At 49.6% G+C, this 25,428-nt stretch overlaps 10 protein-coding genes across 10 annotated transcripts; 4 read left to right on the forward strand and 6 right to left on the reverse strand.

Annotated features, from left to right (window-relative positions):
• Positions 1 to 93: 93 nt before the first annotated feature.
• N7481_010392 (sugar phosphate isomerase/epimerase family protein) lies at positions 94 to 1,251 on the forward strand (the record flags this gene model as incomplete). The annotated part of the gene is made up of 1 exon (XM_057269611.1): positions 94 to 1,251. The coding sequence occupies one exon, from the start codon at positions 94 to 96 to the stop codon at positions 1,249 to 1,251; it is 1,158 nt and encodes a 385-aa protein (XP_057116785.1).
• Positions 1,252 to 1,681: 430 nt separating this feature from the next.
• Positions 1,682 to 2,683, reverse strand: N7481_010393 (NAD(P)-dependent alcohol dehydrogenase; the record flags this gene model as incomplete). Its single annotated transcript, XM_057269612.1, has 1 exon — positions 1,682 to 2,683. The coding sequence occupies one exon, from the start codon at positions 2,681 to 2,683 to the stop codon at positions 1,682 to 1,684; it is 1,002 nt and encodes a 333-aa protein (XP_057116786.1).
• A 1,223-nt stretch (positions 2,684 to 3,906) lies between these two features.
• On the forward strand, positions 3,907 to 5,704 carry N7481_010394 (putative MFS transporter; the record flags this gene model as incomplete). Its single annotated transcript, XM_057269613.1, has 6 exons — positions 3,907 to 4,072; positions 4,136 to 4,161; positions 4,216 to 4,501; positions 4,557 to 4,971; positions 5,023 to 5,490; positions 5,545 to 5,704. 6 exons carry the CDS (start codon positions 3,907 to 3,909, stop codon positions 5,702 to 5,704), a joined length of 1,521 nt encoding a protein of 506 aa, XP_057116787.1.
• Positions 5,705 to 6,138: 434 nt separating this feature from the next.
• Positions 6,139 to 7,722, forward strand: N7481_010395 (uncharacterized protein; the record flags this gene model as incomplete). Its single annotated transcript, XM_057269614.1, has 5 exons — positions 6,139 to 6,314; positions 6,386 to 6,771; positions 6,846 to 7,116; positions 7,180 to 7,425; positions 7,479 to 7,722. The coding sequence occupies 5 exons, from the start codon at positions 6,139 to 6,141 to the stop codon at positions 7,720 to 7,722; spliced, it is 1,323 nt and encodes a 440-aa protein (XP_057116788.1).
• Positions 7,723 to 8,406: 684 nt separating this feature from the next.
• Positions 8,407 to 10,742, reverse strand: N7481_010396 (Zn(II)2Cys6 transcription factor; the record flags this gene model as incomplete). The annotated part of the gene is made up of 5 exons (XM_057269615.1): positions 8,407 to 8,904; positions 8,954 to 9,529; positions 9,605 to 10,513; positions 10,560 to 10,594; positions 10,652 to 10,742. 5 exons carry the CDS (start codon positions 10,740 to 10,742, stop codon positions 8,407 to 8,409), a joined length of 2,109 nt encoding a protein of 702 aa, XP_057116789.1.
• A 1,032-nt stretch (positions 10,743 to 11,774) lies between these two features.
• Positions 11,775 to 13,226, reverse strand: N7481_010397 (uncharacterized protein; the record flags this gene model as incomplete). The annotated part of the gene is made up of 6 exons (XM_057269616.1): positions 11,775 to 12,200; positions 12,257 to 12,370; positions 12,440 to 12,534; positions 12,604 to 12,743; positions 12,798 to 13,024; positions 13,089 to 13,226. 6 exons carry the CDS (start codon positions 13,224 to 13,226, stop codon positions 11,775 to 11,777), a joined length of 1,140 nt encoding a protein of 379 aa, XP_057116790.1.
• A 2,413-nt stretch (positions 13,227 to 15,639) lies between these two features.
• On the forward strand, positions 15,640 to 17,577 carry N7481_010398 (uncharacterized protein; the record flags this gene model as incomplete). The annotated part of the gene is made up of 2 exons (XM_057269617.1): positions 15,640 to 15,673; positions 15,830 to 17,577. 2 exons carry the CDS (start codon positions 15,640 to 15,642, stop codon positions 17,575 to 17,577), a joined length of 1,782 nt encoding a protein of 593 aa, XP_057116791.1.
• A 726-nt stretch (positions 17,578 to 18,303) lies between these two features.
• On the reverse strand, positions 18,304 to 19,680 carry N7481_010399 (uncharacterized protein; the record flags this gene model as incomplete). The annotated part of the gene is made up of 3 exons (XM_057269618.1): positions 18,304 to 18,804; positions 18,863 to 19,028; positions 19,094 to 19,680. 3 exons carry the CDS (start codon positions 19,678 to 19,680, stop codon positions 18,304 to 18,306), a joined length of 1,254 nt encoding a protein of 417 aa, XP_057116792.1.
• A 998-nt stretch (positions 19,681 to 20,678) lies between these two features.
• N7481_010400 (putative C2H2 finger domain protein) lies at positions 20,679 to 22,635 on the reverse strand (the record flags this gene model as incomplete). The annotated part of the gene is made up of 3 exons (XM_057269619.1): positions 20,679 to 20,801; positions 20,884 to 22,338; positions 22,591 to 22,635. 3 exons carry the CDS (start codon positions 22,633 to 22,635, stop codon positions 20,679 to 20,681), a joined length of 1,623 nt encoding a protein of 540 aa, XP_057116793.1.
• A 1,766-nt stretch (positions 22,636 to 24,401) lies between these two features.
• Positions 24,402 to 24,719, reverse strand: N7481_010401 (uncharacterized protein; the record flags this gene model as incomplete). Its single annotated transcript, XM_057269620.1, has 1 exon — positions 24,402 to 24,719. One exon carries the CDS (start codon positions 24,717 to 24,719, stop codon positions 24,402 to 24,404), a length of 318 nt encoding a protein of 105 aa, XP_057116794.1.
• Positions 24,720 to 25,428: the final 709 nt, after the last annotated feature.

Below are 25,428 nucleotides of genomic sequence, written 5' to 3' on the forward strand. Positions count from 1 at the left end.
TTTACATAACTACATAATATCGAGGGAATCCCTCGCCTTAGTCTCAACCACTGCACTCATTCTACATATACCTTGGACTTACTCACTTTAGTCATGACGATAACATGGCCCCCATCAGGGAAAAATCAATTCGGCATCGCCACACTGTCTCTTGGTAACTGGAGAAGCCATTCTCTTGAACCTAGACTCCAAGCCGCGGCCGAAGCTGGCTACGAGTGGATAGATCTTTTTGACGAATGCTGGGCGGCGTACCTGGAGGAGCATGGCCTACCAGGAGACCAATTGTGGGAGCCCACTCCTCGCAATCTAGAAGTCGCTCGGAAACTAGGTCAACTCGTGAGATCAATGGGAATGCGTATTGCTTGTACCCAACCACTTCGTCAAATCGAGGGGATCAAAAACCCCACAGAGCGTCGCGCAACCCTTGATCTAGTCGCCAAACGGTTTCCCTTCATGCGGGCTTTTGATACTGATCTGGTGTTCATGTGTGCCAACATACGCACCGACAGCGGAGTGACCTCAGACCTGAAAACCGTCGCGCGTGACTTGGCTGAGCTTGGTGACATGGCGGCAGCATATGCACAGGCAGATGGCGGCCGTATGCTAAAGATCGGATATGAAGGACTCTCATGGGCAACTAGAAATACTTGGTCATCTTCATGGGAAGTGGTTCGATTTGCCAATCGTCCAAATGTGGGCTTGATTCTCGATGCTTTCAATATTCTGGCAGTTGAGTTTGCAGATCCCTATAACCCGGCAGGACATGGGCGTATTTTTCCAACCCTAGAAGAGTCTCTTCAAATCCTTACAGACTCGCTCATATCGCTCACGGCCACTGTCCCCGGTGACCGAATCTTCTTCTTCCAATGTGGCGATGCGGAGTTGATGAACCCGACAACCTTTTCTCCACCTTCAGATCCGAAAACCCCATTACTTCTCCCGTGGTCAAGAAGCCATCGCCTATATCCTCTAGAACAATCAAGAGGTGGCTATATGCCCGTCGAGCTTGTCGCGGCCGCCGTGCTGGCAACCGGTTACGAGGGAGCGATATCACTAGAAGTTTTTAATGCATCTCTGAATGAGCCAAGTGATGACGTTCCACCAATCCATGCTACTAGGGGCATGAGCGGATTGAAGAATCTTGTTGAGGTTTCAAGAAGACTCCCTCCATTCTGGAAAACCAAATCGCATGCCCGGGAAGCTCTGGCTCTCGTTAGCCAACGACTGCAGAATGGCAGACATCATCTTTAAATGAGTCTTGAATCTTCTTGCAGTTGATATTATTCTTCAGTTGGCGACCATATTATACGAAAACTTTGCTGCTCCAAAAGGACGCCATCATTATACGATGGTATGGAAATACGTCGCCGACTTCGCAAATTTTTCACATAGTCGTTACTGGGCTAGTGGGGTCATTGGCGAAAACGATTGCCAAAGTGACTCGTCCCGAAACGTATTTCTTACTGTCGAGGTCCTCATTTTGACCTCATATATTTCTTGATCCCTCCGAGTCGTTGAGTGAATTGAAGATTTTTCCTCCCTCCATCTTTCATTATTGAATATCCAGCATCTATCATGTCGGAGTGCATCCCAGGAAGCGATATTCTTATCCATAGTAACCAGTATAGGTAAAAAGGTTCAATTCATTGACTACTTACACATCATTCTCCACTGTGCCTGTCTATTTACCTGCGACGAGAACACCGCGATACCGCATTTTGCCGTCTTGTAAGGTCTTCAGGCTATCCTTCACGCCTTCCAAAGTCAATGGGAAGGTCATCTTTACTGGTTTGATACCATGGACAGCAGCAAACTCAAGCATGTCTCGATGAACTTGCCGCGCGGAGACAATGCCACCTTGAACTCGAAGACCATTCTGCAGCAACGGCATGTAGGGGATCTTGAGATCACCTGCGTCCACTGAAAGCGGGGAAATGACACCGTTGGGAGCCATAACACTGAGGTAAAGCTGCCAATCTGGCTGGCTACTTGTGGTGACAAGCAGGTTATCAATGGGCTTCTCAAGCTTCAGCTCCTTCGCTCCCTTGGTGGCCAGGAACTCGGTCGCCCCCAGTTCCATCGCCTCTTTCTTCTTGCTATCGGAACCAGAGAATACGATGACTTGACAACCCATCTTTGCTGCAAACTGGATGGCTAAATGGCCCAATCCACCCAAACCAACGATTCCCACGCGTGCGGTCGGGCGAACCTGAGCGACATGGAGCGCATTCCACACCGTCGATCCGCCGCACATCAAGGGACCAGCGTCCTCATTCGAGACTCTATCGGGAATTTGGAATAAGAATGCCTCGCGCCAAACTGCATGGCTAGCGAACGAGCCCTGGTCAAGGTCGTCCACGGCATACATCTTGCGCTCGGCGCAGAGAGTCTCCCAACCAGTCAAACACTGTCGACAATGGCCGCAGCAGTCGTGTTCATATCCCCAGCCCACCCGATCACCCTTCTTTAGCAACTTCACGTCTGGACCGGTCGCCTCCACCACTCCGGCTCCCTCGTGCCCCAGCGCCATGTCCGAGTTCAGAAAATGAACATCGGTAAAACAAACACCAGAATGGGTGACACGGACGAAAACATCGTCTCGTTTGAGATCGTCACGACGGGTGGTATCCTGACGAATTGATCCGTCCTTAGCCCCCTTGAAGACAGTGAATTCGATCGGCATAGTTGGTAGGTCGATGAGAACGCAGAAGGACGTGTGTCTAGGTTCCCGAAATAAGCGTGTGAAGCAGAATTTCCAGAAGGTAGTACTAGTATATATTTACCTAAAGTTCTACACGTCACTGTGGATCAAACTTAGTGGGATTAGACTGGCAGCGTTATCGAGTTACAGCGAGTCATCTATTCCCGCAAGCAAACCTCCTTCGCGACGAAGCCGGTTTGGCCACCTATGTCATCGTCTCCGGCTTTTGCTAAAAAATGGGCTTACGAGAGCAAACATGTTCAGCTATGTGAGACCTAAACCGCCCATGGCAAGACTCGGTCGGTGATTTGTGCCTATCTAAATGGTGAGGTCATACATCTAAGATGATTACCACAGCGACCTACCTGCAACTTCTCATCCATGGATACTAATCAAAGATACATAGCTTATTGCTTACCCCTCTGTATCGCACGCAGTCGAATCTTCGATTGATGTGTCTGGTGCTGGTGCCTTGAAAATGCTCACCGGTTGAGGAATCAAATAACCAGTTTCTGTCGATTAAATGCAGTCATCAGCTGGCTAGAGGTGTGGATTCTAGTGGTATTTGAATTTTTATTGGACAGCGGGCTCAACTCGGTAATACTATACAAGTAGTAGCAGTACTACTATATGTGTACTAGGGTATAATAGTAGACCCAATATAAGACAAATTGAATGCACTGCAAGTAGCAGACAATTGCAACACAACCGGTCTCCAAGGCAGACTGAATCTAGTACTAACCTCAGAGAATCGCAGTATTACATATTTTAGTAGGATTACCAAACTTAACTTGGGTAGGGTCTACAAGTTCCTGCCTGGTAATTAGCCAACGGGGAACGCATTGTAGACTGCAGAGGATGCATGAGGCGCACAATGCAAACACCTACGCCAGATCATCCTTTTTTCATAAAATTGGCCATTACCGACCTAACTAGGCTATAGCAGTCTTTTTCTAGCCCTCGAGCTGAATGTAGATGTATTTATCGTATCGTATCTCATCTCATTCTGTCCGATCTTCGCCGTAAGGGCGATTCTGCCACTCCTTGGGTGGGCGGTGAGAGTCGCGATATCGGCCAGCCCCATTGGGAAAATCGCGTAAAAAAGTCTATTTGTTGTTGGCTTGTCGATTTTCTTTGTTTTACACGTGGTGGAGAAAAGGCTTCTCTACAATTGATTCAAGTCACTGAAAGATTTAGTTGTGATGATGATCCGCATAGACGGTGTGAGCAGTACAAGCGAGCGTGCGCAGATCACGGAGAAGGATGCTGCATTGGCGGTGGTCAGTGATGTGGCACAGGAAATTGATCCGGTGATTGCTAAACGAGTGCTTCGGAAAATCGATCTCTATTTCATGCCTGCGATGTTGATAGGTAGGCAACCCGTTGTTCTAATGTGCTCGATGGGTTCCTTACTGACGGGCGAACGTTGATCAGGGTATGGCATGGTGTACTATGACAAGGTGCGACGAACTAAAATTTGAGATTCAAGAGCGATTTGTTGATAATCTCCGCAGGCTATTCTGGGCAGTGCTTCTCTTTTCGGAATGACGACGGACCTGAAGTTGTCAATCGTTGACAATTCAACAACACCTCCATCGGTAGACACGTCGCGTCTTAGCTGGGCCACTTCCATCTTCTATTTTGGCATGCTGGCAGGTCTTTATCCGATGACTCTCGTCCTTCAACGATTTGACACACGTTATGTTCTTGGCCCCGTCGTACTGATCTGGGCCATTGTATGTGCAGCCACCGCGGGTGTGACAACTTGGCAGGGCCTCTTTGTCCAGCGATTTTTCCTCGGCAAGTTTCTCTTCAACCCCTCTCCTTACGGAGATGCAATACTAATACAAAACAGGAGTGATCGAGAGTGTTATCCCGACTGCTTTTATGACCACCGTGAGTAGCTACTATACGCAAAAAGAGCAATCAATGCGACAAGCCTGGTGGTTTTCTGGGACTGGTTGGTTTACCATAATTGGCGGTGCCCTGAACTATGGATTTGGTCAAATTACCTCCGGATCCATGGCCAGATGGCAATATATCTACATCCTTGCAGGTGGATTGACATTCCTATTCGGCCTCTGGTGTTGCACGATGCCAAATTCCCCAGTATCAGCCTGGTTCCTGACTGCCGAGGAGCGCATTGTCGCCGTGGAGCGCCTTCGAAAAGGGCAGACCGGGGTTCGATGCCAGAAAATCAAGCTGGACCATGTGAAAGAAGCGTTTACAGATGTAAAGCTGTACTTGATTGCCATCATGATGGCAGCAGCGTGAGTCCTATATGATATTCCTCGGTGGGGCTGCTTTCTAACAACCATCAGTTACACCATCAATGGCGCTATCTCCGGATTCGGGCCGTTGATCGTCTCCACCTTTGGATACGATACTTTAGACTCGATTCTCTTTCAATTTCCTGTCGGTGCTGTCTGTGTTATTTTCATTCCCCTGTGTGGCTATATACCGACAGTTATCCCGAATACGCGCATTCCAATGCTCATAGCCTGTTGTCTTCCTGTTATCGCTGGATGCATCATGATCTGGAAATCGGAATGGGGCTATCAGCCCGCAACTCCGGTTGTTGGCTACGCATTGACGGGGTTTTTCGGCCCTGTAGTGAGTCTGATTATCACTCTCGGTGCTAGCAATGTCGCTGGTGCGACAAAGAAGTCAATCATGGCCAGCAGCACCTTCGTCGCGTACACCATTGGAAATATCATTGGACCACAGCTTGTCAAGAGTACCACCAAGGCCCAGCATTACCCCGAGCTATGGCAAGGCATGATCATCTGGTGAGTTGAGCGGGTTCTATTAGATGAAGCGTTGCACCGCTAACGACATCGCAGTTACTGTATCACGATCGCTGCGGCCATTGGCCTATACATTGTCCTGTGGAGAGAAAATCGGCATCGGGATCTATTAGAGCTGGATGAAATCCAGCGTGACAAGATTGCCTTTGATGATCTTACTGACAAACAAAATCCGTTCTTCAGATACGCTCTATAGTGCTCCATGCTATGAAGTTTCATGCTCAATTGTTACCGACCAATATCGCCAAGCTTGTAAATAATCAATCTTGGAATGGTTTTGCAACGTCTGCAAACCTGCCAGGCCAGTTTCAATAATAAAGGCAGTCTGCATAGATATGGCAATGGTCATTTGAGTCAAATTCGTTTAGTAATAGAAATGTCAGTACATCAAATCAAAGCTTAGACGACTTTTTATTCGCTTGGGAATTGTTGAAAAATGAAATAAATCTTTGTTCATGCCAGTGGCTTCATCGGACCTTGTACTCAGCCGGCGTGGGGTAAGTAAGTGCCTAGGTGAGGCAGCCCAGCACAAGACGGAATCTTAAGATTCCGATCTTCACGTACCCCGCAGGGGCTTTTATAGTCCGCTCCACCCGGACATAGTCATGTTTAATTTTCATTCATTTCAAAATGGAATCGTCAAAGGAATCCAGTCTAGTCAGATTCTCGGATAATGGCCAAACCATCACGCGTGATCCTCGTTTTGAAGTCACCTGGGAAACAACAGATCAACAAAATCCTCGGGCGTGGTCGGTTTGGTACAGGAGTTTCATTGTTGCTTCGATGTCCTTTTCAACCACCATAGTGTATGTAAATCTCTTCCAATATGAAATCATTTCCAAATCACTCCAAACGAGCCGAATTGACATGTGGACAGAGTCATATATACGACGATGTACACATCGGGGGTTGAGGGAATGCAAGAATCGTTCAGAGTTTCATCCAAAATTGTTGTGCTTTTGGGGCTAACCACAAATCTCTTTGGCCTCGCCATCGGCTCTGTTGTTCTTTCATCGCTGTCGGAGATCTATGGTCGGAGGCCTGTGTATTTAATATCTGTTTTCTTGTTCGGTCTCTTGATTCTACCTGTGGCTTTGGCGAAAAATATCGAAGCCGTGCTGATCAGTCGATTTTTCGGGGGATTTTTCGGTGGTGTCATGATCGCGAGCGCACCTGGAAGTGTGACCGATGTGACCGACGATCAATACCGTGCCCTTGCTCTAAGTTGCTGGAGCCTCGGAACAATGAACGGCCCTGTCCTAGGTATCGATCCCTTGTCTACGGACAGTTTCAAATTATTCCTTCGAAGCAACGCTGACGAGGAACTCTTAAAACAGGTCCAATTATAGGCGGTTTTGTCTTTCAATATCTTGGATGGCGCTGGATAAACTGGCTTGTCCTGATTTGCACGGGAGTATCATTGGCCTTGATGTTTTGCGTCAAAGAGACATATGCACCTTCTCTTCTACGAAGTAAAACCAAGCAACTTCGGTCGGATTCTGGTGACCAGCGGTGGTGGTGTCAGCATGACCACCATGAAACAGGCGTTCGAATGCTCAAGTCTAACTTGATCAGGCCAGTTCGTATGATCGTTTCAGAGCCGATCTGGTATATTCCCCTATCATTTTGTCCCCGAGTTCCATAGTAAAGCTTTCTAATACCATTTTCCAGCGTCTTTTGGAACCTCTACGTGGGAGTTGTCTATGCCGTACTCTTCCTTTGCTTTGTGGCATATCCCATAGTATTCGAAGACATGCGCGGCTGGAAACCTGGCGTTTCAGGGCTTAGCTATTGTGGCATCGGAGCCGGCACTGCGATTGCAGTGATGCTAGAGCCATTGATACGCAAGATCATCGCGATGCATCCCAATGACCCACATACTGGCAAACCAACACCGGAAGCTGCTGTATTCGCAGTGTGTGTCGGGAGTGTACTTATACCGGTTGGGGAACTTTGGTTTGCGTGGACAGCAAAGCCATCCGTTCATTGGATTTGCCCGATCCTTGCCGGATTGCCTTTCGGTCTTGGGAACGGGTTGACTTTTATCTACGCAACCAACTATATGGCCGGAAGCTATACTGTCTACGCTGCTTCAGCCCTATCTGGGAATTCTATTATCCGTTACGGGCTGGCTGGTGTACTGCCCCTTGCTGGCTCGAAAATGTATTCCACGCTGGGGCCGAACTGGGCTGGAACGATGTTGGCTCTAATTGAGTTTTCTCTGATCCCAATCCCTTTTTTCTTCTATAAGTATGGTTATAAAATCAGACTGAGAAGTCCCATGATTGTGCAAAGAAAAAAAGGAATCCGTTGAGCTTTGTTTGATAAGAACGGACTGGATTGAAAATGATGTTCTTAAGCAAAACAATGTCCATTATAGCAGATAAAATGATTTTTCGAAGAAAACTAGAATTAGGTTTCAAATCAATTAGAAAGATACCAGTCGAAAAATCTCTCTTTCAATCCCATACTGGAAGGAGATTCGCATCTAATCCATTTGCAAAAAAGGGATTGGAGCCATTCCATCCCATCATCTATCATCTCCCCTGGGTATGAGGCATTCAAGTCAAGCTCTACCGGTGCTACGTGACGGGACGAGGCACTCCCTGAAGGATCGATGTGATCCAAGTCATCTCCTATCCCAAGAATCTGGGATGAAGAAGTACCCGTTCCGCGAGAAGTTGGAAATCTTGAAACGCCAGGCCCTTCTTTTTGCGAGTTGGCAGTGGAGTCTATTTTGCCTTGTGGTTCTGTACTGTCAACTGTTCGGACATCTTGAAGAATAGTCTTTTTGGCTCTTGTGCTTATGGCAGGATGTAGGCCATCTGGGCCATCTAAGGAGAAGTTAGAATTGATGGGACCCGTAGTCAATCGCATTTCCAATAGAAGTATGTTGAACTAACTGGTTGAAGCTGAAACCTTTTGTCGTCCGAATTCGTTGGCTGCATGATTTCGGTAGCTGTCATTTAAAGACGAAGATGTCGGCAATACGTCCAACGCCCTGGGATTATCGGAGGATTGATGATCGGGAGACAAGATGGCATCCGCCATTTGCTTTAGTTTACCAACGGTCCGTATCATTTTCCCAGACATCCATGTTCTGCGACAGTGCTCTCTGAGTGAAACTGTGGCCTCCAAGGTAAGATCTCCATATGCTCCTTTGAACGACGGTTGTTTGATTATAAGACCTAGCGCGATAATAGTAGCGCTAGTCAAGTAATGTAGGAATGGAAATGTATATTTCGGATGTTCTTCGGGCACCTTTTTGAAATCGTCGATGATGCGCTGGGCTAAACGCATGCATGTAACTTCATTTTGAATAAGTTCAGGCTCATCAATAGGCAACAACCTTTGAAGCATTGGTTTTCTAATCAAAAGGTGGATTGAGGACCATCTCTATGGGAGTTTGTTAGATCGCAAACCCCTTTTGGGCGGACAAACTTACGATGCGCATCATGAATTGTTGCTTGACTTGCCACCACGCCAGTGCCTTTGAGTTATAGTTACTTGGGCTGAGTGGGTCGTAAGAAAATTCTTGCGAAATGCACTTCTGAGACTGCAAGACGAGATGCTCCAGGTACTCATTCAGCAACGTGGTCGGAGTCTTGTCAGATGTAGCAGCTCCGTAAAGTGCCTCCCACACCTTGCCAATAACTCTAGAGTAGCTAACCATTGCTATCAGGTACGGAACCATAGTTGGTCCTTCAATCACTTCTTCGTCTGATGCTGCCAGCGTAAGGGCTGTTCGGTATTTTTCCAGCCTTTCGTCGCTAATATTGTGAGGAAGTCCCACATCAATATTGACATCTTGAATCAGGAATGGTCGACCGGTCTCGATAGCTAGTCGTCGATCTAGCAAGTAAATGCACCACCAAAGCCTACGAGTCATTTCCCCTTCGAATGGCGTCATGGCATCAACCATCCTTTCCCTTTGAATTCCTAGATGATGCGCGTGGGATATTGATAGAGCCAAAACCTTTTCGGCAGGTCCGTGGGCATCGAGGCGAAAAAGGTAAATGACCTAGCATAAATCATCTATCTATATATCCCTATATCCCGAGCTTCACCCACCTTGGAAGCGAAAAGGTAAACTTACCATCAAAATAACTGTTTGGAGAAGAAATATCTGGTCTGTGCATTGACTGAAACCATCAAGGAGATCGCCGAAAGCGTCGCGCGCAGCACTATAAAAGCTCCAGCCTGCTGAATACGGGCCTTGGTCTCCTTCAAATCGCGAAGATTCCACACATTTACCATTGGCGAGACACAATAGGATATGCGCTGCCTCGAACCGCTGGACTTCATTATGGCTGCTGCGGCTTGAGTTTTGGCCGAAGGAGATGGCCCAGGTTTTTTCGTAGAGGCTCCACACGACTGGGAGATGAAGAAATGGGACAAGGACATGAACCTCATCGCAGAAGGTATGCATAATAGCTTCCCACTGGCCCCGATCAGGAATTATACCGTGCCTGCGTAAGACCCTCTGTGTAAGGCTTGTTCCTTGCTCCTGAAAATGCTGAAGTGAAGACTCAGGAGATGGGGTCAGATTGGATCTATATTGACCATTTGGCGATGTTGATCTCTCGCGGGAGTATTGAACGCCCATTTGCTCCAGTCGTCCTTCGACCACCGTCAGATTGTGGGCGATAGACGTCTCACCTGAGAACGCCTGCACATCGGGCGACGGACTTCGGTTGGAAAAAGCCATTTCATCTCCTTCTATGAAGCTTAGAACGTCTTCTTGTCTGTGTAGACGGCCAGCATCACCGTGGTTCTTTCCAGGCGCTTTCATGCCATGTGATTCTGGGGTTCTCATCGAGGTGAGCTCTCTCTCCAGTCGCGTCAACCGAGAAGCGATATCATTTCTAGACACAGATGTAACACCGCTTCCTCGCCATCGTCCTCGCATGTCAGTTCCATGTCTTTGACAATCACGCCCCTTGGTTACACAAGTTTGACATGGGACTTTGCCGTCGCACTTCGTGGATATTAGCCCAGATGAACCCTGCCTCACTGCAAGCCGTTGATAGAACCTTGGAGCTCATATATACCTTGATTTTCCGTCTTTGACATTGGTCACTGTGATCTAGGTAAGTTCAAGTTGGAGGCATGGGAATCGAAAGAAAATGTACCCTGTACATACCAGGCTCTTGGTGCGTAATGTCCTCTTTTGGTTCGTTTAGGCGGCGGCTGGACAACAGTCTCCCCTGGCGACTGGTTGTACCCCGTCGCATCTAGCCAACGCCTCAGCAGATCAAATCTGTTAGATTCCCGCGTTTGGTCTGCTCTGGTGTTGACGGCATCAAGTTTCCGTATCGACAGCCGGGGGGGGCGGGATTTACGTCGAGGCCGAGTGGGGTCCTTCGGAATCTTCGGAATCTTCGGCTGTGGGGGACGAGAACAAGATCCGTGAACCTTTGGAAGACGATGAAGCGACAGCCGGGCAAAATGAAAAATAGTGTGGTGGTATAGTAATCAAATGCCTAATTCGGGACTACATTGCTTGAATAAAAACACCGTGCGAAACATTCTGATAATAAATGATGTATTGTTTCACTGAGATTCATTCGACATCGAAGACTGCTTGATGCCTCGGTAAAGTATGCGGAGTAAATGCCGAATCTATTGACAGCGTTCACAAATGCCGACCATCGCGAAATGGATGAAATCAAGTTCAGAGTGCGATGAGTTCACAACAATAATCAGTTGACAAGATAAGTTTAACACCTTTCTTCCCGGGGACGTTTAGAGTAACCAGGTAACATACTACATAAACTCAATTCTTGAGTTAGCCATCTATACACTGAACTCAAGTGTCCAATTGGTCTGTGTCCGATCCATCCATGAATGTATCCATTGTCAGGTTTAGTAAGCATGAGGCTATCCTGTGGTTGTTGGTAATGCCCATCAGCTTATCCCAGCCCCAGTAATGCCTCGAAGAGGATGGAAGCATGACTTCACCCACGTCATTTGAGGCTGTATTCCAGCTCCCAGCATCAGTTGCATCATCTTTCAAGCTCTCGCTAGAACAAATGCTATCCAGCTCATGTGCAGCGTGGTATCCAAATCAATGGCGCGGTCAAAACTTCTTGTTCGGCTTGATTGTGAAAATTCGCAAAGGGCTTCATTTCTGTGGTGACAATGGTTTTAAGAGGCGGTGGATAGTGTGACCAGCGATATAGAAAAAGAAGAATTCAAATATTTTCAAGCAACTGATGTATCCCAGATAATCTCACTCGGAATCGGACTTCTTATAGGCTTCAAGTTTATACTCCTCGCTCTTTCTCCGCACTGTGTACGATGGTCTCATGGATGACCTTAATCCCGCCACCATGACTGTCATGGCTCTGAGCATCCCAGTCTCCTTCTCCAGCCGTGCAAGTGGGAGGCTGTTGTCGCGAAGTAGGTAATATCATTTGCTCATCACTTGTGGTGTTCCATTGCGTGTCGGCGGGGAGAGAAAGCGGATGACGGAACCTCTTGCGCTTAGAATACCCGGTGGTGTTTTCGCCTTCGGATAAGGGGTAGGCTGGATAGCTTTGCGAGCCACTTCTTGTTGTGATGAATAGCCCCGCGCGGCGAGCAACACGACGGACAAGAGGATATATCATAGGCATATTTCCGATGATGACAGCGACGAAGGTCTCGCGACATGCCCAGCTGCCAGCTTGTTGGGCACCATTTGCACCAGCCTAGAAGAATCAAAGGTTAAATCAGAAATCAGGTTGAAGGGGGCAGTTATACTTACTGTCAGAATCAAGACACAGCGCAGAATTCCAGCCATCATGACAAATAAGCCACCGCTGAAAAGGACGAGGAGTTCCAGTTTTTCCCTCCAGCGGAGCCGAGCTTTGAAGAGCATCTACAAATTCACCCATTAGCAATGTATACAATAGCATGCTTTGTTCAGTTTCAAATTATAATCACTTACAGGGGCCGGGATGCTGATAAGGTAGATATCTGTAGCCACATTGAGCACTACTGTGACGTATATATCGATTTTGGATACCGCAGGTTGACAATGATCTGGCAATGAATAGTAATGAGTACCGACTTCAGACATCGACAGTAGAAGTAACCTAATGAATGACTCACTTCCAGGATTCGGATATATCTGCCAGTTCTTGTGCAAGGGAAAGCAACCAAAAATAATGGAGCAGATAGTGGCAATGTATGTTGCGGCGATCAAACCATAAGCAACATGGATCCGAACACGCATGTTAATTAGGCCCGCCCTGCTTCTGTCGTCAGTGGCTGTTAAAGCTTACTTTATTGTTTCAAAGACTCACGTTAATCGAGAATAGAAGATGGCCATGCAGGTCTTCAACAACCACAACAGCAGTGTGTATAAAGACCAGCCAGTCACCTGCACCTTTGAGCCTCCAACGCGCAAGCGGTATTCTTCTGAGCTATGAGATAGCGTCCTGCGCTGCTCATCGGTCATGGAATTGTTGGCAAGGCCCATAAACCACGCACCGACCATGTATGCGGCACCAGTCTCCAGCCCGTACACCACCTAGGCTGCCTGTCAGTATCACAACTCGAAACATTCTCGCACGGCCAGTAATTGCACTACTCACACACGCCAGGAGCATCAAATAATCATCTGCTTGAAAATTCCGCGGCCCGACCATGACCCATCGTGCTGTGGTACGTAGACCGATGACCACAATGGCCACTGCCAGAAGTGTGAAAGCCTCGGTGTTAAAGTCACCCATGGTTCGATCGAAGCGGGTTTCCTTCAGCAGCTTCACCTCCGGGCGTTCATCAAGATAAAGAAGGAAACGACCCAAGGGGAAAGGAGAAAGTAAAAGAACTGGTTTCTTTCAGCCCGTTTCTCATTGGAACCAGGCCGGACAAAGAAGCAAGCCCACACCCCCGGTCGATTTATAAATGGCACAGCAAGGCAAGGCCAAGGGCAACCCCCCAAAAATGGGACCCAGCCGCCAACCCGCTACGGGTGGGAGTGGATACTGCTATTTCTTCAGAGTCGACCCAGTTTATGGAGTGATGGCGTCGTGCTAACTAACTAACGCGCAACGTGAAACCCTGACAGGTCAACTCCAAAGCCGCCGCCAACAGATCGGTGGATACTCGTTTCGCCGTACCCTGCCGTACCCCGTGGGTTTTTATAACGTCTTGAAGAAGGGTTCGAGGCCCAGACCCGATTGTGCAGTCTTTCCTCGTCCCGACCAGCAGGTTCCTGGGAAGTGGATGCGTGCGAGATAAGTCAGGAAGAAATCGATCCACCGTGCTCCTCCGAGCTCGACAGGCCCATTACCTCATCGAGCGTACGATCGACATTGAAGAATTTCTATACGGATTATGGAGTAACAGCTTTTGAGAACCGAAATTGCGCTGAGCATCTCTGGCTCTTAGATCCCTTCGACGCGATTGGTTACACGGGCAAGAGATAAGCTGCAACTGGAATTGGGGGAGACCCTCTTCGTCTAATGGAGGTCTGCTGGTCAGCTGTCCATAGCCGGGCCAGTCATAGATTTTGCAAGTTGTTGGTTGCCGATACATCGGGGTTGGGTGCTGACGACATTACCCTGGTTCTAAAAAGGGACATTGCCGAAAAGTACGGATTATTCCACGCTGAGAATAAAAGAACAGTGGATAATAACCCAAATATGGAGTACTAGGACTGTGATGCTCACGGGCCTTCCGGATGTGGGCTCACCCTAGTCCTGCACAGTATGTACTTCCTGGTTGTGTTTTTCTTTTCTTTGTTTTCTTTTATTTTCTCCTGTCCCGTGCTTTCCAGTCCATTACTTCGTACGACGTACTCCATAGATTTGGTATCCTTGGACTTTCAATGTAGAAATCAATCTGAGAAGGGTTTTTTAAGACAGCAGTTTGAGCTCAAATCACTCGAAAAAATAATCGACAATAAAATTGTGATTGTAAACACTTCCTCCATCACCCTATTTCACCTAGTCAGGATCAGTGTTTCCGAATAGAACACAAAGCTCCCTGATCCATGACAGGCGGGGAACCCCCGAGCCCTCCAGTCAGACTGCCCCGGTGGAGTTGGTGAGGACCCGCCGTGGAGCGAACGGCCAGCGCAATTCCGGTTCTCTTCCCGCACCGTTTAACCCCAAAGTCGCGGTTCATTTCTAGAACGCTTGGTCTGATGTGCATGCGATCGGTTGTTTGTCAATCGATAGTCCTTCGGATCTCGATAGGAAGAGGTCTGAGCTCCCTGGAGGGCTGCAGGCCGATCGTTCCTAACCGGATATTGATTGTAATTCCTCCTGGTCTTGGAGGCAATAAGCCAGATTCCCCCGAGTGGCGAGCAAGGCAAAAGTTGTCCCCCTCCGAACCGATTTGAATTTTGAGTTTCCAGGGCAGGGATAGGAGGCCACCCCAATAACCCTACTCCTCGTGGGTTCCCAAGGAGTTTTGACGGCGTGCGTAGACCGCGCTAAAGAGGACACTAGGCTAGCCCAACGCCCTCGGGTGTACCGATTGAAAGAAAAGAGAGGATCAAGAAGGTTAGCGATCGGCGCGCGGGTCTGCATTTGGCCATGTCAAACGACGGAGCGTGAATTGAGTTTTAGTTCCACAACGAACAGCCGAAGATTCTTTGAGAGCGCCATTTCAGTAGGGAATCAGGTCTTCGTGCGAGATTCCGTATGTACATGCCCCTTCTCAGGAGTACGGACTTCGATCCTCTTTCCTGGATTTGTTCGCATGCATGCAAAAGGTAGCCAGGGTAAGGGGGTAACCCCTGGACACACACTCGCATCCACACAGCACACCCCTCTCTCGCTTCTTTTTTTTTCCTGCCTGTCTTCCACGTAGTCTGGTGTGCAATAGACACAGTGTCTGTACTCCTTCATGACTACGGCATAGAGAGACGAGTTGCACGTAACTTTGTTGAGGTGGATACGCCAGACCCAACCCTAATCCAGGAGTGTCGGATTCATTTCCCCGGTAATTGCCTTTTGACAGGCCCACTAGGCCACTAGGGGGACCGTCCTACCTCGAGGCTAGACGGCTTAGTTCGAGGCTCGCGCAATTGGGCTAGAGGGGCACGCAGGCTCAAAAGTGTCGGAGTCCCTCTTTATTCACAAGCTGTCTTTCGCATTACGCGGGTCAGTTGACTCTCGTTACAACCCTTAAGAAATGGACAACGTGGATCTTGTGGTCATTGGCGCCGGTGAGTGACCCTGTGCTTTCTTTTCTTTTGATTTCGGTCTGCTCTGCACTGTTGTATTCTTCTCGACTGTTATCGGCGATTTTCTTTGTTTTCTTTTTTCGTTTTTTTTTTTCTCTCCAACTTTTGCACAATATCTAACCGATGTCGATCGACCAGGTTGGAGCGGGCTCGCCGCCGTCAAAACCTATCGTGAAGTAAATCCCGACAGCAATGTCCTTCTTCTGGAGGCTGCCAGCTCCATTGGCGGAGTCTGGGCGAAACACCGACTGTACAAAGGGCTCAAGTCGAACAACATGCTCGGCACGTACGAGTATAGCGATTTCCCCATGGATGAAGCAACTTTTGGGGTGAAGCCCGGCGAACACATTCCCGGCGACATTGTCCAGCGGTACCTGGAGGCCTACGCGAAGAAGTTTGACTTTATCGATCGCATTCGACTCAACCAGCGAGTCGAGAGTGCCGAGCACCGCTTGGACGGAAGCTGGCAGCTGGTGGTGTCGCACGAGGATCCCTCTTCACGGACGGTGATCGACACGAAGAAGCTGATTGTCGCGACGGGCATCACTTCGCAGGCCTACCTACCCACCTTCACCGGACAAGAAACTTTCGGCGCCCCGCTCTTCCACTGTCGTGACTTCCTACAGCACGAAGACAGTATTCTGCGCGAAGGCGAGCGCGTGACAGTCTTTGGTGGCACTAAATCGGCGTGGGATGCGGCCTACGCCTGTGCGACATCGGGGATGAAGGTGGATTGGATCATTCGCGAATCTGGCCACGGTCCGAACTGGATGGCTCCCCCATACGTGACGCCATTGAAGAAATGGTTGGAGAAGTTGGTGACCACGCGGTTCCTAACGTGGTTCAGCCCTTGCATTTGGGGCTCGGCTGATGGATTCCCTCGCGTCCGACAGTTCCTACACGGCACTTGGCTGGGGAGAAAGATTGTAGATGCCTTCTGGGCGGTTCTGGCTGACGATGTGGTGCAGTTAAACGGGTTCAACAAGCACGACGAGGTCAAGAAGCTGCAGCCATGGATTTCTCCCTTTTGGATCGCCTCATCCCTTTCCATCCTTAACTATCCAACTGACTTCTTCGACCTTGTCAAAGATGGTACCATCAAAGTGCATATTGCTGAATTGGACCATCTCTCCGATCACACAGTGCATCTCTCAACAGGCGAGTCCTTGTCTACTTCGGGCTTGATCTGTTCGACAGGTTGGCGAGCCACTCCGAACCTTCAATTCCTGCCAGAGGGAATCGATCGCGAACTAGGATTCCCATGGAGTAAGGACCCTCTCGACGAGAAGATGGTCAAGGCTGCAGACGAAGAGATCTTGAACCGATTCCCTCGTCTTCGCAATGGACCCACGCCCAACCCCAAGTATCGCCCGTTGAACGACGAGGCCGAAGCCTCTGCGCCGCATCCATTTCGCCTAGCTCGCTTTATGGTGCCTCTCTCACAAGTTCGAGACCGATCTCTTGCATTTATGGGCGTCACCATGACCATCAACACCACTCTCATCGCACAGACGCAAGCACTCTGGATCTCGGCCTACTTCGGCGGCCAACTCACTCCAAATGCCGTCGAGAAATGCCCAGCCTCCGTGCGTGCCCAATCAGACATCAAGACTGAGGATATCGACGATATCAACCTGGCCTGGGAGACCGCCCTGCACTCCGAGTTTGGTCGGTATCGATACCCCGGCGGGTTCGGCTACCGCAACCCGGATTTTGTCTTCGATGCCATCCCATATCTAGACCTGATGCTGCGCGATCTCGGTTTGGCCCCGGAGCGAAAACAAGGTCTGCTCGCCCGCTGCTTCCATCCGTATGGCACTGAGGACTATCAAGGCCTGGTGGATGAGTGGAAGGCGACTCTTCCGACCGGAAGAGAAAGTGAATAGTCGTGTGTGGCTGCATTGGATTTATTTTGTTTCCCTGTTGTGAATTCTATTCGCGCATCCCGCGAGATACCCATTTTCTTTTTCCTCTTTCCAAGGTCGACTTGACTATACATACTAGTACAGCACAAACCGCCTAGGTATTCGATTTGAGCAAAACAATCCATGGACGTACTCCGAGTAGCCTATTTTCTTCAAGTTAGCAGCCGATCCCAGCAGACTATCTCGCAGTTTGAAGCAGCAACCATCTATACCTCCTACCACTGCCTAGTGGTACCCCCCTCCCTGGACAATTAAAATTCATATTCCACCATTACTCGTTTAGAGTCCAAGTCTCAAATAGAATAGTAAAAGGGTATAATAGTCGAGGAATCTCAAGACAATATCAAGACGACAGTGCGGAATGGTATTGTGCTGATTAGAGTCAAACGTGTACTAGTATCTCAGGGAATACTCGGACCTGACGAATGAGCTATGAGCGAATTTGCTCCAGTTCATCCTGGACCATATTGGGTAATGATGTGTGTGGTGTGTGATGTGTGAGTGTCCAAGAAGGAGAAGGAAGAAGGAAGAAGACTCTCAGTGTAAAGGAAGGTGATGTTGATGCCGGAGGCATTCAGGCCGCAACTACAACTACAACTACAACTACAAGATACCCTCAGAAAAAGTAGCCAAACCCAATTGATAATACTAGTACTAGTACTAGTAATATAATCTAGAAAATACCAGCTAAGAAGAGCCTGGCTCCAGCATGTGAAACTGTTCAAAGACCGCCACTCCTGTGAGAGAAGACTCTCGTATAACGGACTTGGATGATGAACCCATTCCCATTTCCACCTCCACCATCTCACCTGTTATACTCCCCGTCCATCGCATATAATACTCTCCATCCCCAGCGATTTTGGTTTCCGTGGAGACATTCACTCTTAACCGTTTATTTTCCTCCAAGACAAAATCAAGCTTGAATCCATCTGGAATATCGCCCACATACGGCGGGTATCGGGAACCAGTCGTGTTCGGGCTCCCCGTGGGACGAACAGTGAGGATCGAGACATCGCAAGCATCTACGAGAATCTCGCCATCACGAGCGACGAAGCTACTCACATAGGTTGTGTTCGTTGGGTCGTTGATGGCGAGGTAACTGAACCAGACAATCGAGTAGGCTCCGAGTCGGCCATGGCCCCAGTACCAGCTTCGGACGGACTCGGTGAAATTTCGATCGGACCAATTCTATTCGTATTGTGGTCAGTGATCATTTCTGGCGGGGTTGGAGGCAGCGCCGATTTACCTTGTCATGATAGGCAGCGCCTTCGAATTTCAATTGAGTCCCCTGGATGGTCACGTCGACGGAACCTACGGCATCGGGTACCAGATTCACCCACCCGAGGTGAGGAGCAATCTGCAACGGCGTAGTATCAGACTTTATACCACAGGGTAGATGAGGGGGGGGCTTTCTGAATCAGTCGTCAGCAGATGAACAAGGGGAGGAAAAGGCAGATAGAAAAGAAGACGAACCGACGTGAAACTCAATTTGCCCTTGACATCCAACTCTGGCGAATCCACCAAAATCTCATAAGCAGATAGATCCTCTTTTGAGGCATTCCATCGAAACCCAGTGTCCTTCCACATCCCCGAATTAACGTTCCCATCAGCCTCTCCCTCTCCACCAATATCAACCGTCGCCAGCGTCGCAGGAAGATAACCCGCCCACGAAGACCCATTGCGAAAGGAAGCCCAAGCATAGGCGATAAGCACAGATTCCTGCGTTGAATCCAAAAAGGGAAACGCATCAGCCGTGGCGGTAAAAAAGGTCAAGACGAGCGATTCGCGTGGATCATCCAGGGAAACCGCATCAAAGTACCACCAGTCAAAGACGGAGCTATTGATTGAATCGAGCATCGGTGCATCGAGGCTCTGTCGGCTCTGAATGCCCAATATGCCACCGGGGGTGTCGACTTCGAATCTTGCATGGGCTGATTCGTTCTGGACTGTTGCTGGAATGCGATAGGTCAAATGGGGGGTGGAGAATGTTGATGCGAAGCCCGGCGCGAATGCTGCAGCGGCTGTCAGAATGACAGCCCAGCTCAAGGTGAATACGGCCATCATGAAGGCACTCTGACGAGGATTAGAGTGGATTAGGAGCAAGGAGCGAAAAAATAAAGAAAAAACAAGGAGAATGGAAAAACAGGAGATTCGCTTCCACTACGGGGAAATGTTCGCTCGCTTGTTAAGTCCTCAGCTGCGCAGCGCAGTGCAGTACAATACTCCGTACAGTGCAATGCAATGCAGGCCTCGGTTATAAGTACAGCGCAGGATCTGAAACCCACCAGATCGCTCGATGGTGCCACAAAACGCCTCTGACGGTTCGCCGGCAGCAGGCCTTTTGACTGGATCTGACTGGAACAGGGCCACACCGGGCGTAGAAGTAGATAAAGAGATCCTTCAGCGGCTTGGCGGAGAGAAAAGAGCAATCCTGGGCAAGGGACGAGATGTTGAGTGGATATCAAGGGGTAGAGTGGCATCGATCGAAATAACCTTTCATTGTCTTCGAGGGGGAAACGGGGAGGATTACGAGGGCAAGCGTAACAGCAACACAAGACAAGAACTGAAATGAAATGAGATGTCAATAATTGCACAGTTGCTATATACCATCAAAGCACTGGACTTGAAAGACCAAGCGTGCTGGATCATGTCACAGAGAGAAATCAAGTACACACGTCACACGTCAGGCTAGTAATCAATCAATCAATCAATCACAAAAAGAAAATGGAAAGAGAACGTGAATCGGAGAAAAACCAAACACAAAGATCAAAAAAAATACACAGCCCATCCCAGATGCCCAGTTCACCTTCGCCAGAAACAAAGCTTTCAAAATCAAGTCAAATCAAATCCAGTAATATCAATCAAATCAAAATAAATCCCCGACTCCCCCAGGCCACTGTGGGTCCCCGATCCGTCGTCCGCGTTTCCTCCCCGAAAATAGATACAGGTGGGGAGGGGAGTACCCGATGGTCGATGGTAGATGGTATGTGGTATGTAGTAGATGGTATGGGAGCAACGGCGGATGCGGAGATGCCACAGGGATGCAGAAACCGATCAATTCACTAGACCCGCCCGTTGAGGATGGGGCTGCCGTCTTCGCTGTGGCCTTCTCCTTTGAGATCAGGGTTGTGGTTGGTCGAGTCCGAGTCGCCGTCCTTGCCGCAGCCCTTGACCAGAATGTGCCTCTGTGAGAAGTTAGTTGGGGGGGGTTTCCAAGGTGGTTTAATGGTAATATATGGAGAAGTGGATTCCATATATGCAGCATACCTTGAGGGCATCCTTTCTGGAGAAACTCTTATCGCAGTGCGAGCATGGGAACGGCTTGACGGCCAGATGAATTCGCTTATGCCGCTTGAGATCGTGGTTTCGATTGAAACTCTGAGGGCATTGGTCGCATTTGAATGGACGATCGGCCGCCGGGGCGGGCATGCCATGAGGTGGCGGATGGCCCCCATAGAGATGCTGCGCACTGGCGACATGTCCGCTGTTGAAACCCGGCAGCAACCCCGGTTGCATGCCGCCCATCATCGACATGGGGCTGTTGGGACTATGGACATTGGTCATGACGGGTCCATTCATGGCGGGGAGCGAGTACGATGGCCACGGTTGACGCGGATAGGCGAGGGGCGGTTGGCCGCCGGGACTTTGTGCAGACATGCGCGCCTGCGGATGAATGCCCAATCCAGCGGGGCTCATGGCGGGGGGGCCGCCATACATCGGGGAGAAGCCGGTTTGATGCGGGCTGGGCATATGGGGCGATGTACCGTACATCGGAGGTCCTTTCGGGGTGCCATAGGGATCGTTGGATTGCAACGGGGCGGGCGACGTCGCGTGGCCGTGGCCGTGGCCGTGGCCGTGACCTTGATAGAGAGCCATGGAAGACGGGGGAGCGGGCAAAGCCTGTGGGAAAGTCAACGAGGGTGTCTCGAATGGCTGCGACAGCCCATCCGCGGAAACGGGAGCCATCGCGATGGCCGAACGACCCACCATCCCAGACGGCGAGTAGGAGTTGCGTTGTGAGTAGGCCGGGTTGATCCCAGACCACGAGACGGCACTGGTCCCTCCTGCGCCCGCCGTGCCCGTCCCTTGAGCACCGTATGGCGTGCTGGGCCAATAGGTCGGCGGCAGATCGGACGACGAGACTGGGGCAAGTGAGTGGGACACGGCGGTCTCGCCAGACTGGTTTGTGGCCGGGGGTGTCAGCAGGTTGCCCACACTCACATTGGCGGGAGGATGAGAAGCCGGGGGGAGATTGTGTTGACTATGATGCAGATTGGAGGGTATCGAGGACCACTTCCCGACGGGTTGGTTCGGGTGAATATTGGTGGAGTAATGGGTGTTGTGGGCGTTATGGGCGTTGGGATTGGCGTTGTTGGTGGCCGCCAGGGCAAAGGGTGGCGGAGGCAACTCAAAGCTGGGGAGTGTCGGAGCCGCGGGACGACGAGTATTTAATGTTAATGAATGGGCGGCCGATAAGTCCAAGGCCGACCCCATCGCCGGGGTGGCAGACGGATTGACGGCGAGAGTCGCCAGGTTGGAGGTGTCGCGAGCGAAAAGCTCTTCGGGGATGGCGGAGGGAAGAACGGCAGCAGCAGCCACAGGTAGACCGTACGAGGCAGTTCCGTGTAAAGACCAATCTCGAGCTTCAGGTAAGGCCCCCGAAGGGCTCGAAGGATCCAGGAGGGGCGAATGTCGATCGCCGAGGGTTGCGATCGGAGAGCACTGCGTGACAGTGGAGAGTGGTGGCGGTGGTGGTGGAGAGGATTATCAGGAGATTAAAAGGAGGAGAAGAAGGAAAAAGGAGGTCACGGTCGAGAGCGCATGATAAAATGGGGGGGGGGAGGTGAGGTGTGAGTGTAGAGCGTGTAGAGAGTTAGAAGAGAGAAGAGAAGAGTGGAGCGTGGCGTCGAGGCGCGCGGGGGAGGAGAATATAAGGAGGAGCGTGAGAACTCGAACAGTTAGGGATTTGGGTACCCTAGGGTAGTCTAGAGATATCAGAGTTAATTTGGGCGATAGCATATAGTATTATAAAAAGAATAAATCGGTCTGGACGAGAAGGGTTAGAGTAAACGAGTTGAGTAAATAAGGAAAAAAGAATAAAAAGAATAAAAAGAATGGATAGGCCCACGGTCGGTGCGGGCCTGGAACGTGGTTGACACAAGAGATTCTCCTAGCGAGCATCGCGAGCTAGTAGTCTATCCGAGGAGTATATAGTAGAATAGGATATACGATATACGATATACGATATACTATTCTATAGTATCAGTCTTAGTATCCTAGAACATTATCAAATAATATTTACAGAACCATTAGGGTTTTAGGGGACCAAAAGAGAGGGTTCTGGTGGTGTTGGTGGTGGTGTATGTGTATGTATATGTGTATATGTATGTATATACACATAGTAAATGTGTATGTGGGTAAAGTATATGCTGTATAGTGTACCGTAGGTATACAGTATACACTGTACGGTGTACACTATACCGCGTATAGCATAAACAGACATCTCTGGCGAGCGGACGGAAGCATCTGATTGGTCCATCCCCCCAATTCACCGGTCATCTGCCACTTTCGGCCCCCACCCGAGACTTCACTCGCTTTCGGTCTAAGACCAACCCTCTCTTCTCTCTCCACTCTCCTCCACTCTCCTCCACCAATCGTTCCTCGTATCCAGTCCCCAGTCCCCGGGTCGTCGGGCCCAGATCGCGGAGCGAAACAGAGCGAGAGGTTAGAGAGGTTTGAGAGGGTAGAGAGGTAAGACCTAAGGTGAGATGAGTCCTCCTCCCTCCCTCCTTTCCTCCCCTTGTATGGTCCCTGATCCATGGTCCATCCTTTCATCCCCACTTCCCATATGGCAAATCTATACGGATGCGTATCTGACTAGACTCTGACTAGACTCTGTCTCCTCCGTCTACTCCGTACTTCTCCGCCTCTCGATCAATCTCGCCTCCTCTCGCTTCTCTCTCTTCCATGGAACACCCCGCTGTCAGGCAAATGGCAAAGTTCGATTTGGGCACCTGGCACCTGGCACTGGCACCTGATGGATCCATCGCTCGCTCCGTCCCGTTTGGCGGTGCCTGTGCTTTGCTTGTGCTTTTGCCTCTCCAGCATGCCGCGCATCCCTAGTCTCCTCTAGCCTCTCCTGGGCATGCCGTAGACTCCTTTTCCACTTTACTCGTAGTTCTGTACTCCGTACTCCGTAGTTTGGGATTTGATGAGTCCACGGGATGCCCCACTGCATCGCAATCGGGTCTGCATGGGTTCGTGCAATTGCCCACTGCCAGGGCAGTGGGCAAGATTGCATACCATAGATAATAATCAGAATAATCATAATAATAGGAAATAATACAGTAATCCCACTCCCATGACTCCGTAGTCCGGACAATATCAGCAAAGTAATTTAAAAAGGGGCAAAGAAAAGGCAAAACTTAGACACGGAGCTCCCGGAAGGGTCTCCGTGCATTCTTCCCATTCCATTCCACTCAATCCTTTGTCTCTTTTGTTTCTAGCGTCTCGGGTATTCAGGGCTACAGGGCTCCAGGGCTCCATCGCTCCAGTCCAAAACACCCGAGGGTCGCAGTGCTCCGTCGTATCGCTAACAGTAATAGTCTCGGACGGCCTACCACTCTCGTCTCGAATTCCGGAACAAAGCAATGTAAACAAAGGCTGGGAGTACAGTACGAGTAGGAAAACAGGAAATAGGGGAGGCCATACGGTGATACTCTCTGAACATGGGAGTATCACCATCCACACTCCCACCACCACTCCATCACCACCACGATCGTCGATCACAGCCCACCATCGATCCGGTCCATCGCCGATTTGCTGTCGGGCTCCAGTCTCATGCAAGGCGGCTCCAGCTCCGGTCCTGGCCCTGATGTGACAGCGCGAGTGGATCTCGCTCGAGCCATGCGATCGTCAAATCCACGTCGGTTCATCCCGGTGGCTTCGGGCGTCGCGGCTGGCGTCGACGCCCTCCTGCCGATCCATCGCCAGTGGCACTCTCCTAGCCAGTGCCAGTGCTCCTTGCGACTGAACCCGGGAGATCTGCACTGACTGTTGTAGTGTGGGTATACAACCCCAGTACGGAGTACGGAGTACTCCATAGTCTGTAGGGCAGAGTGATGGAGTTGGCTGAGGGGTGATGTGGGTGAAAGGGGTGGTGATGGTTGTGGGGAGCCACCTGCAGTAAGTACTAGTACTGTGTAGTGTGTACATAGCAGACCCATCCATATTATTGCTTCGATTCTCTCTCCTTCTCTCTTTTTTCTTTTTTCTTTCTTTTTTTGGGGGGGTTTTTCCTTTTCTCCCAGAGCTGAGAGTGGAGCAAGTGATGAGTCGAGCGTCCGCGGCAAACAAACCACCGGTTGATGGAGCAACGACTGCGGGTAATACGAGATGCGATGGAGTGCTCTAGAATATATAGATAATATAGATAATATACGGTATAATATTATCTACATACATTTACATGTTCAAAGCTCAGGCTAGGTGCGCAGTACCTAGACACTAGTAGTATGCAGCGTTCCTTGATTTCCAGGGAGAGGCCATCCTCCAGAGCTACTACTAGTACATATTATATAGTATTCAAGTTCCTAGTATATTCCAGGCACAAGCCAGTGTAACTTTGTACTTGGACTTGTTGACACTCGACCGTAATAATCATTCTAGAGGCTATCGTGGATGATACTACTACTACTACTACTACTACTACCACCTACCTAGGTAATAGTATAGTAACTCAGGTGGAAGCAGGATATATAGATGTACCTGCTACCTACTACTAGTACATAGCAGAGCACTATATATCTTCTC

Source organism: Penicillium waksmanii (genome assembly GCF_028829765.1).
Source record: "Penicillium waksmanii strain IBT 27052 chromosome Unknown utg000009l:1.0-4314994.0:1.0-4318279.0, whole genome shotgun sequence".
Taxonomy (NCBI): domain Eukaryota; kingdom Fungi; phylum Ascomycota; class Eurotiomycetes; order Eurotiales; family Aspergillaceae; genus Penicillium; species Penicillium waksmanii.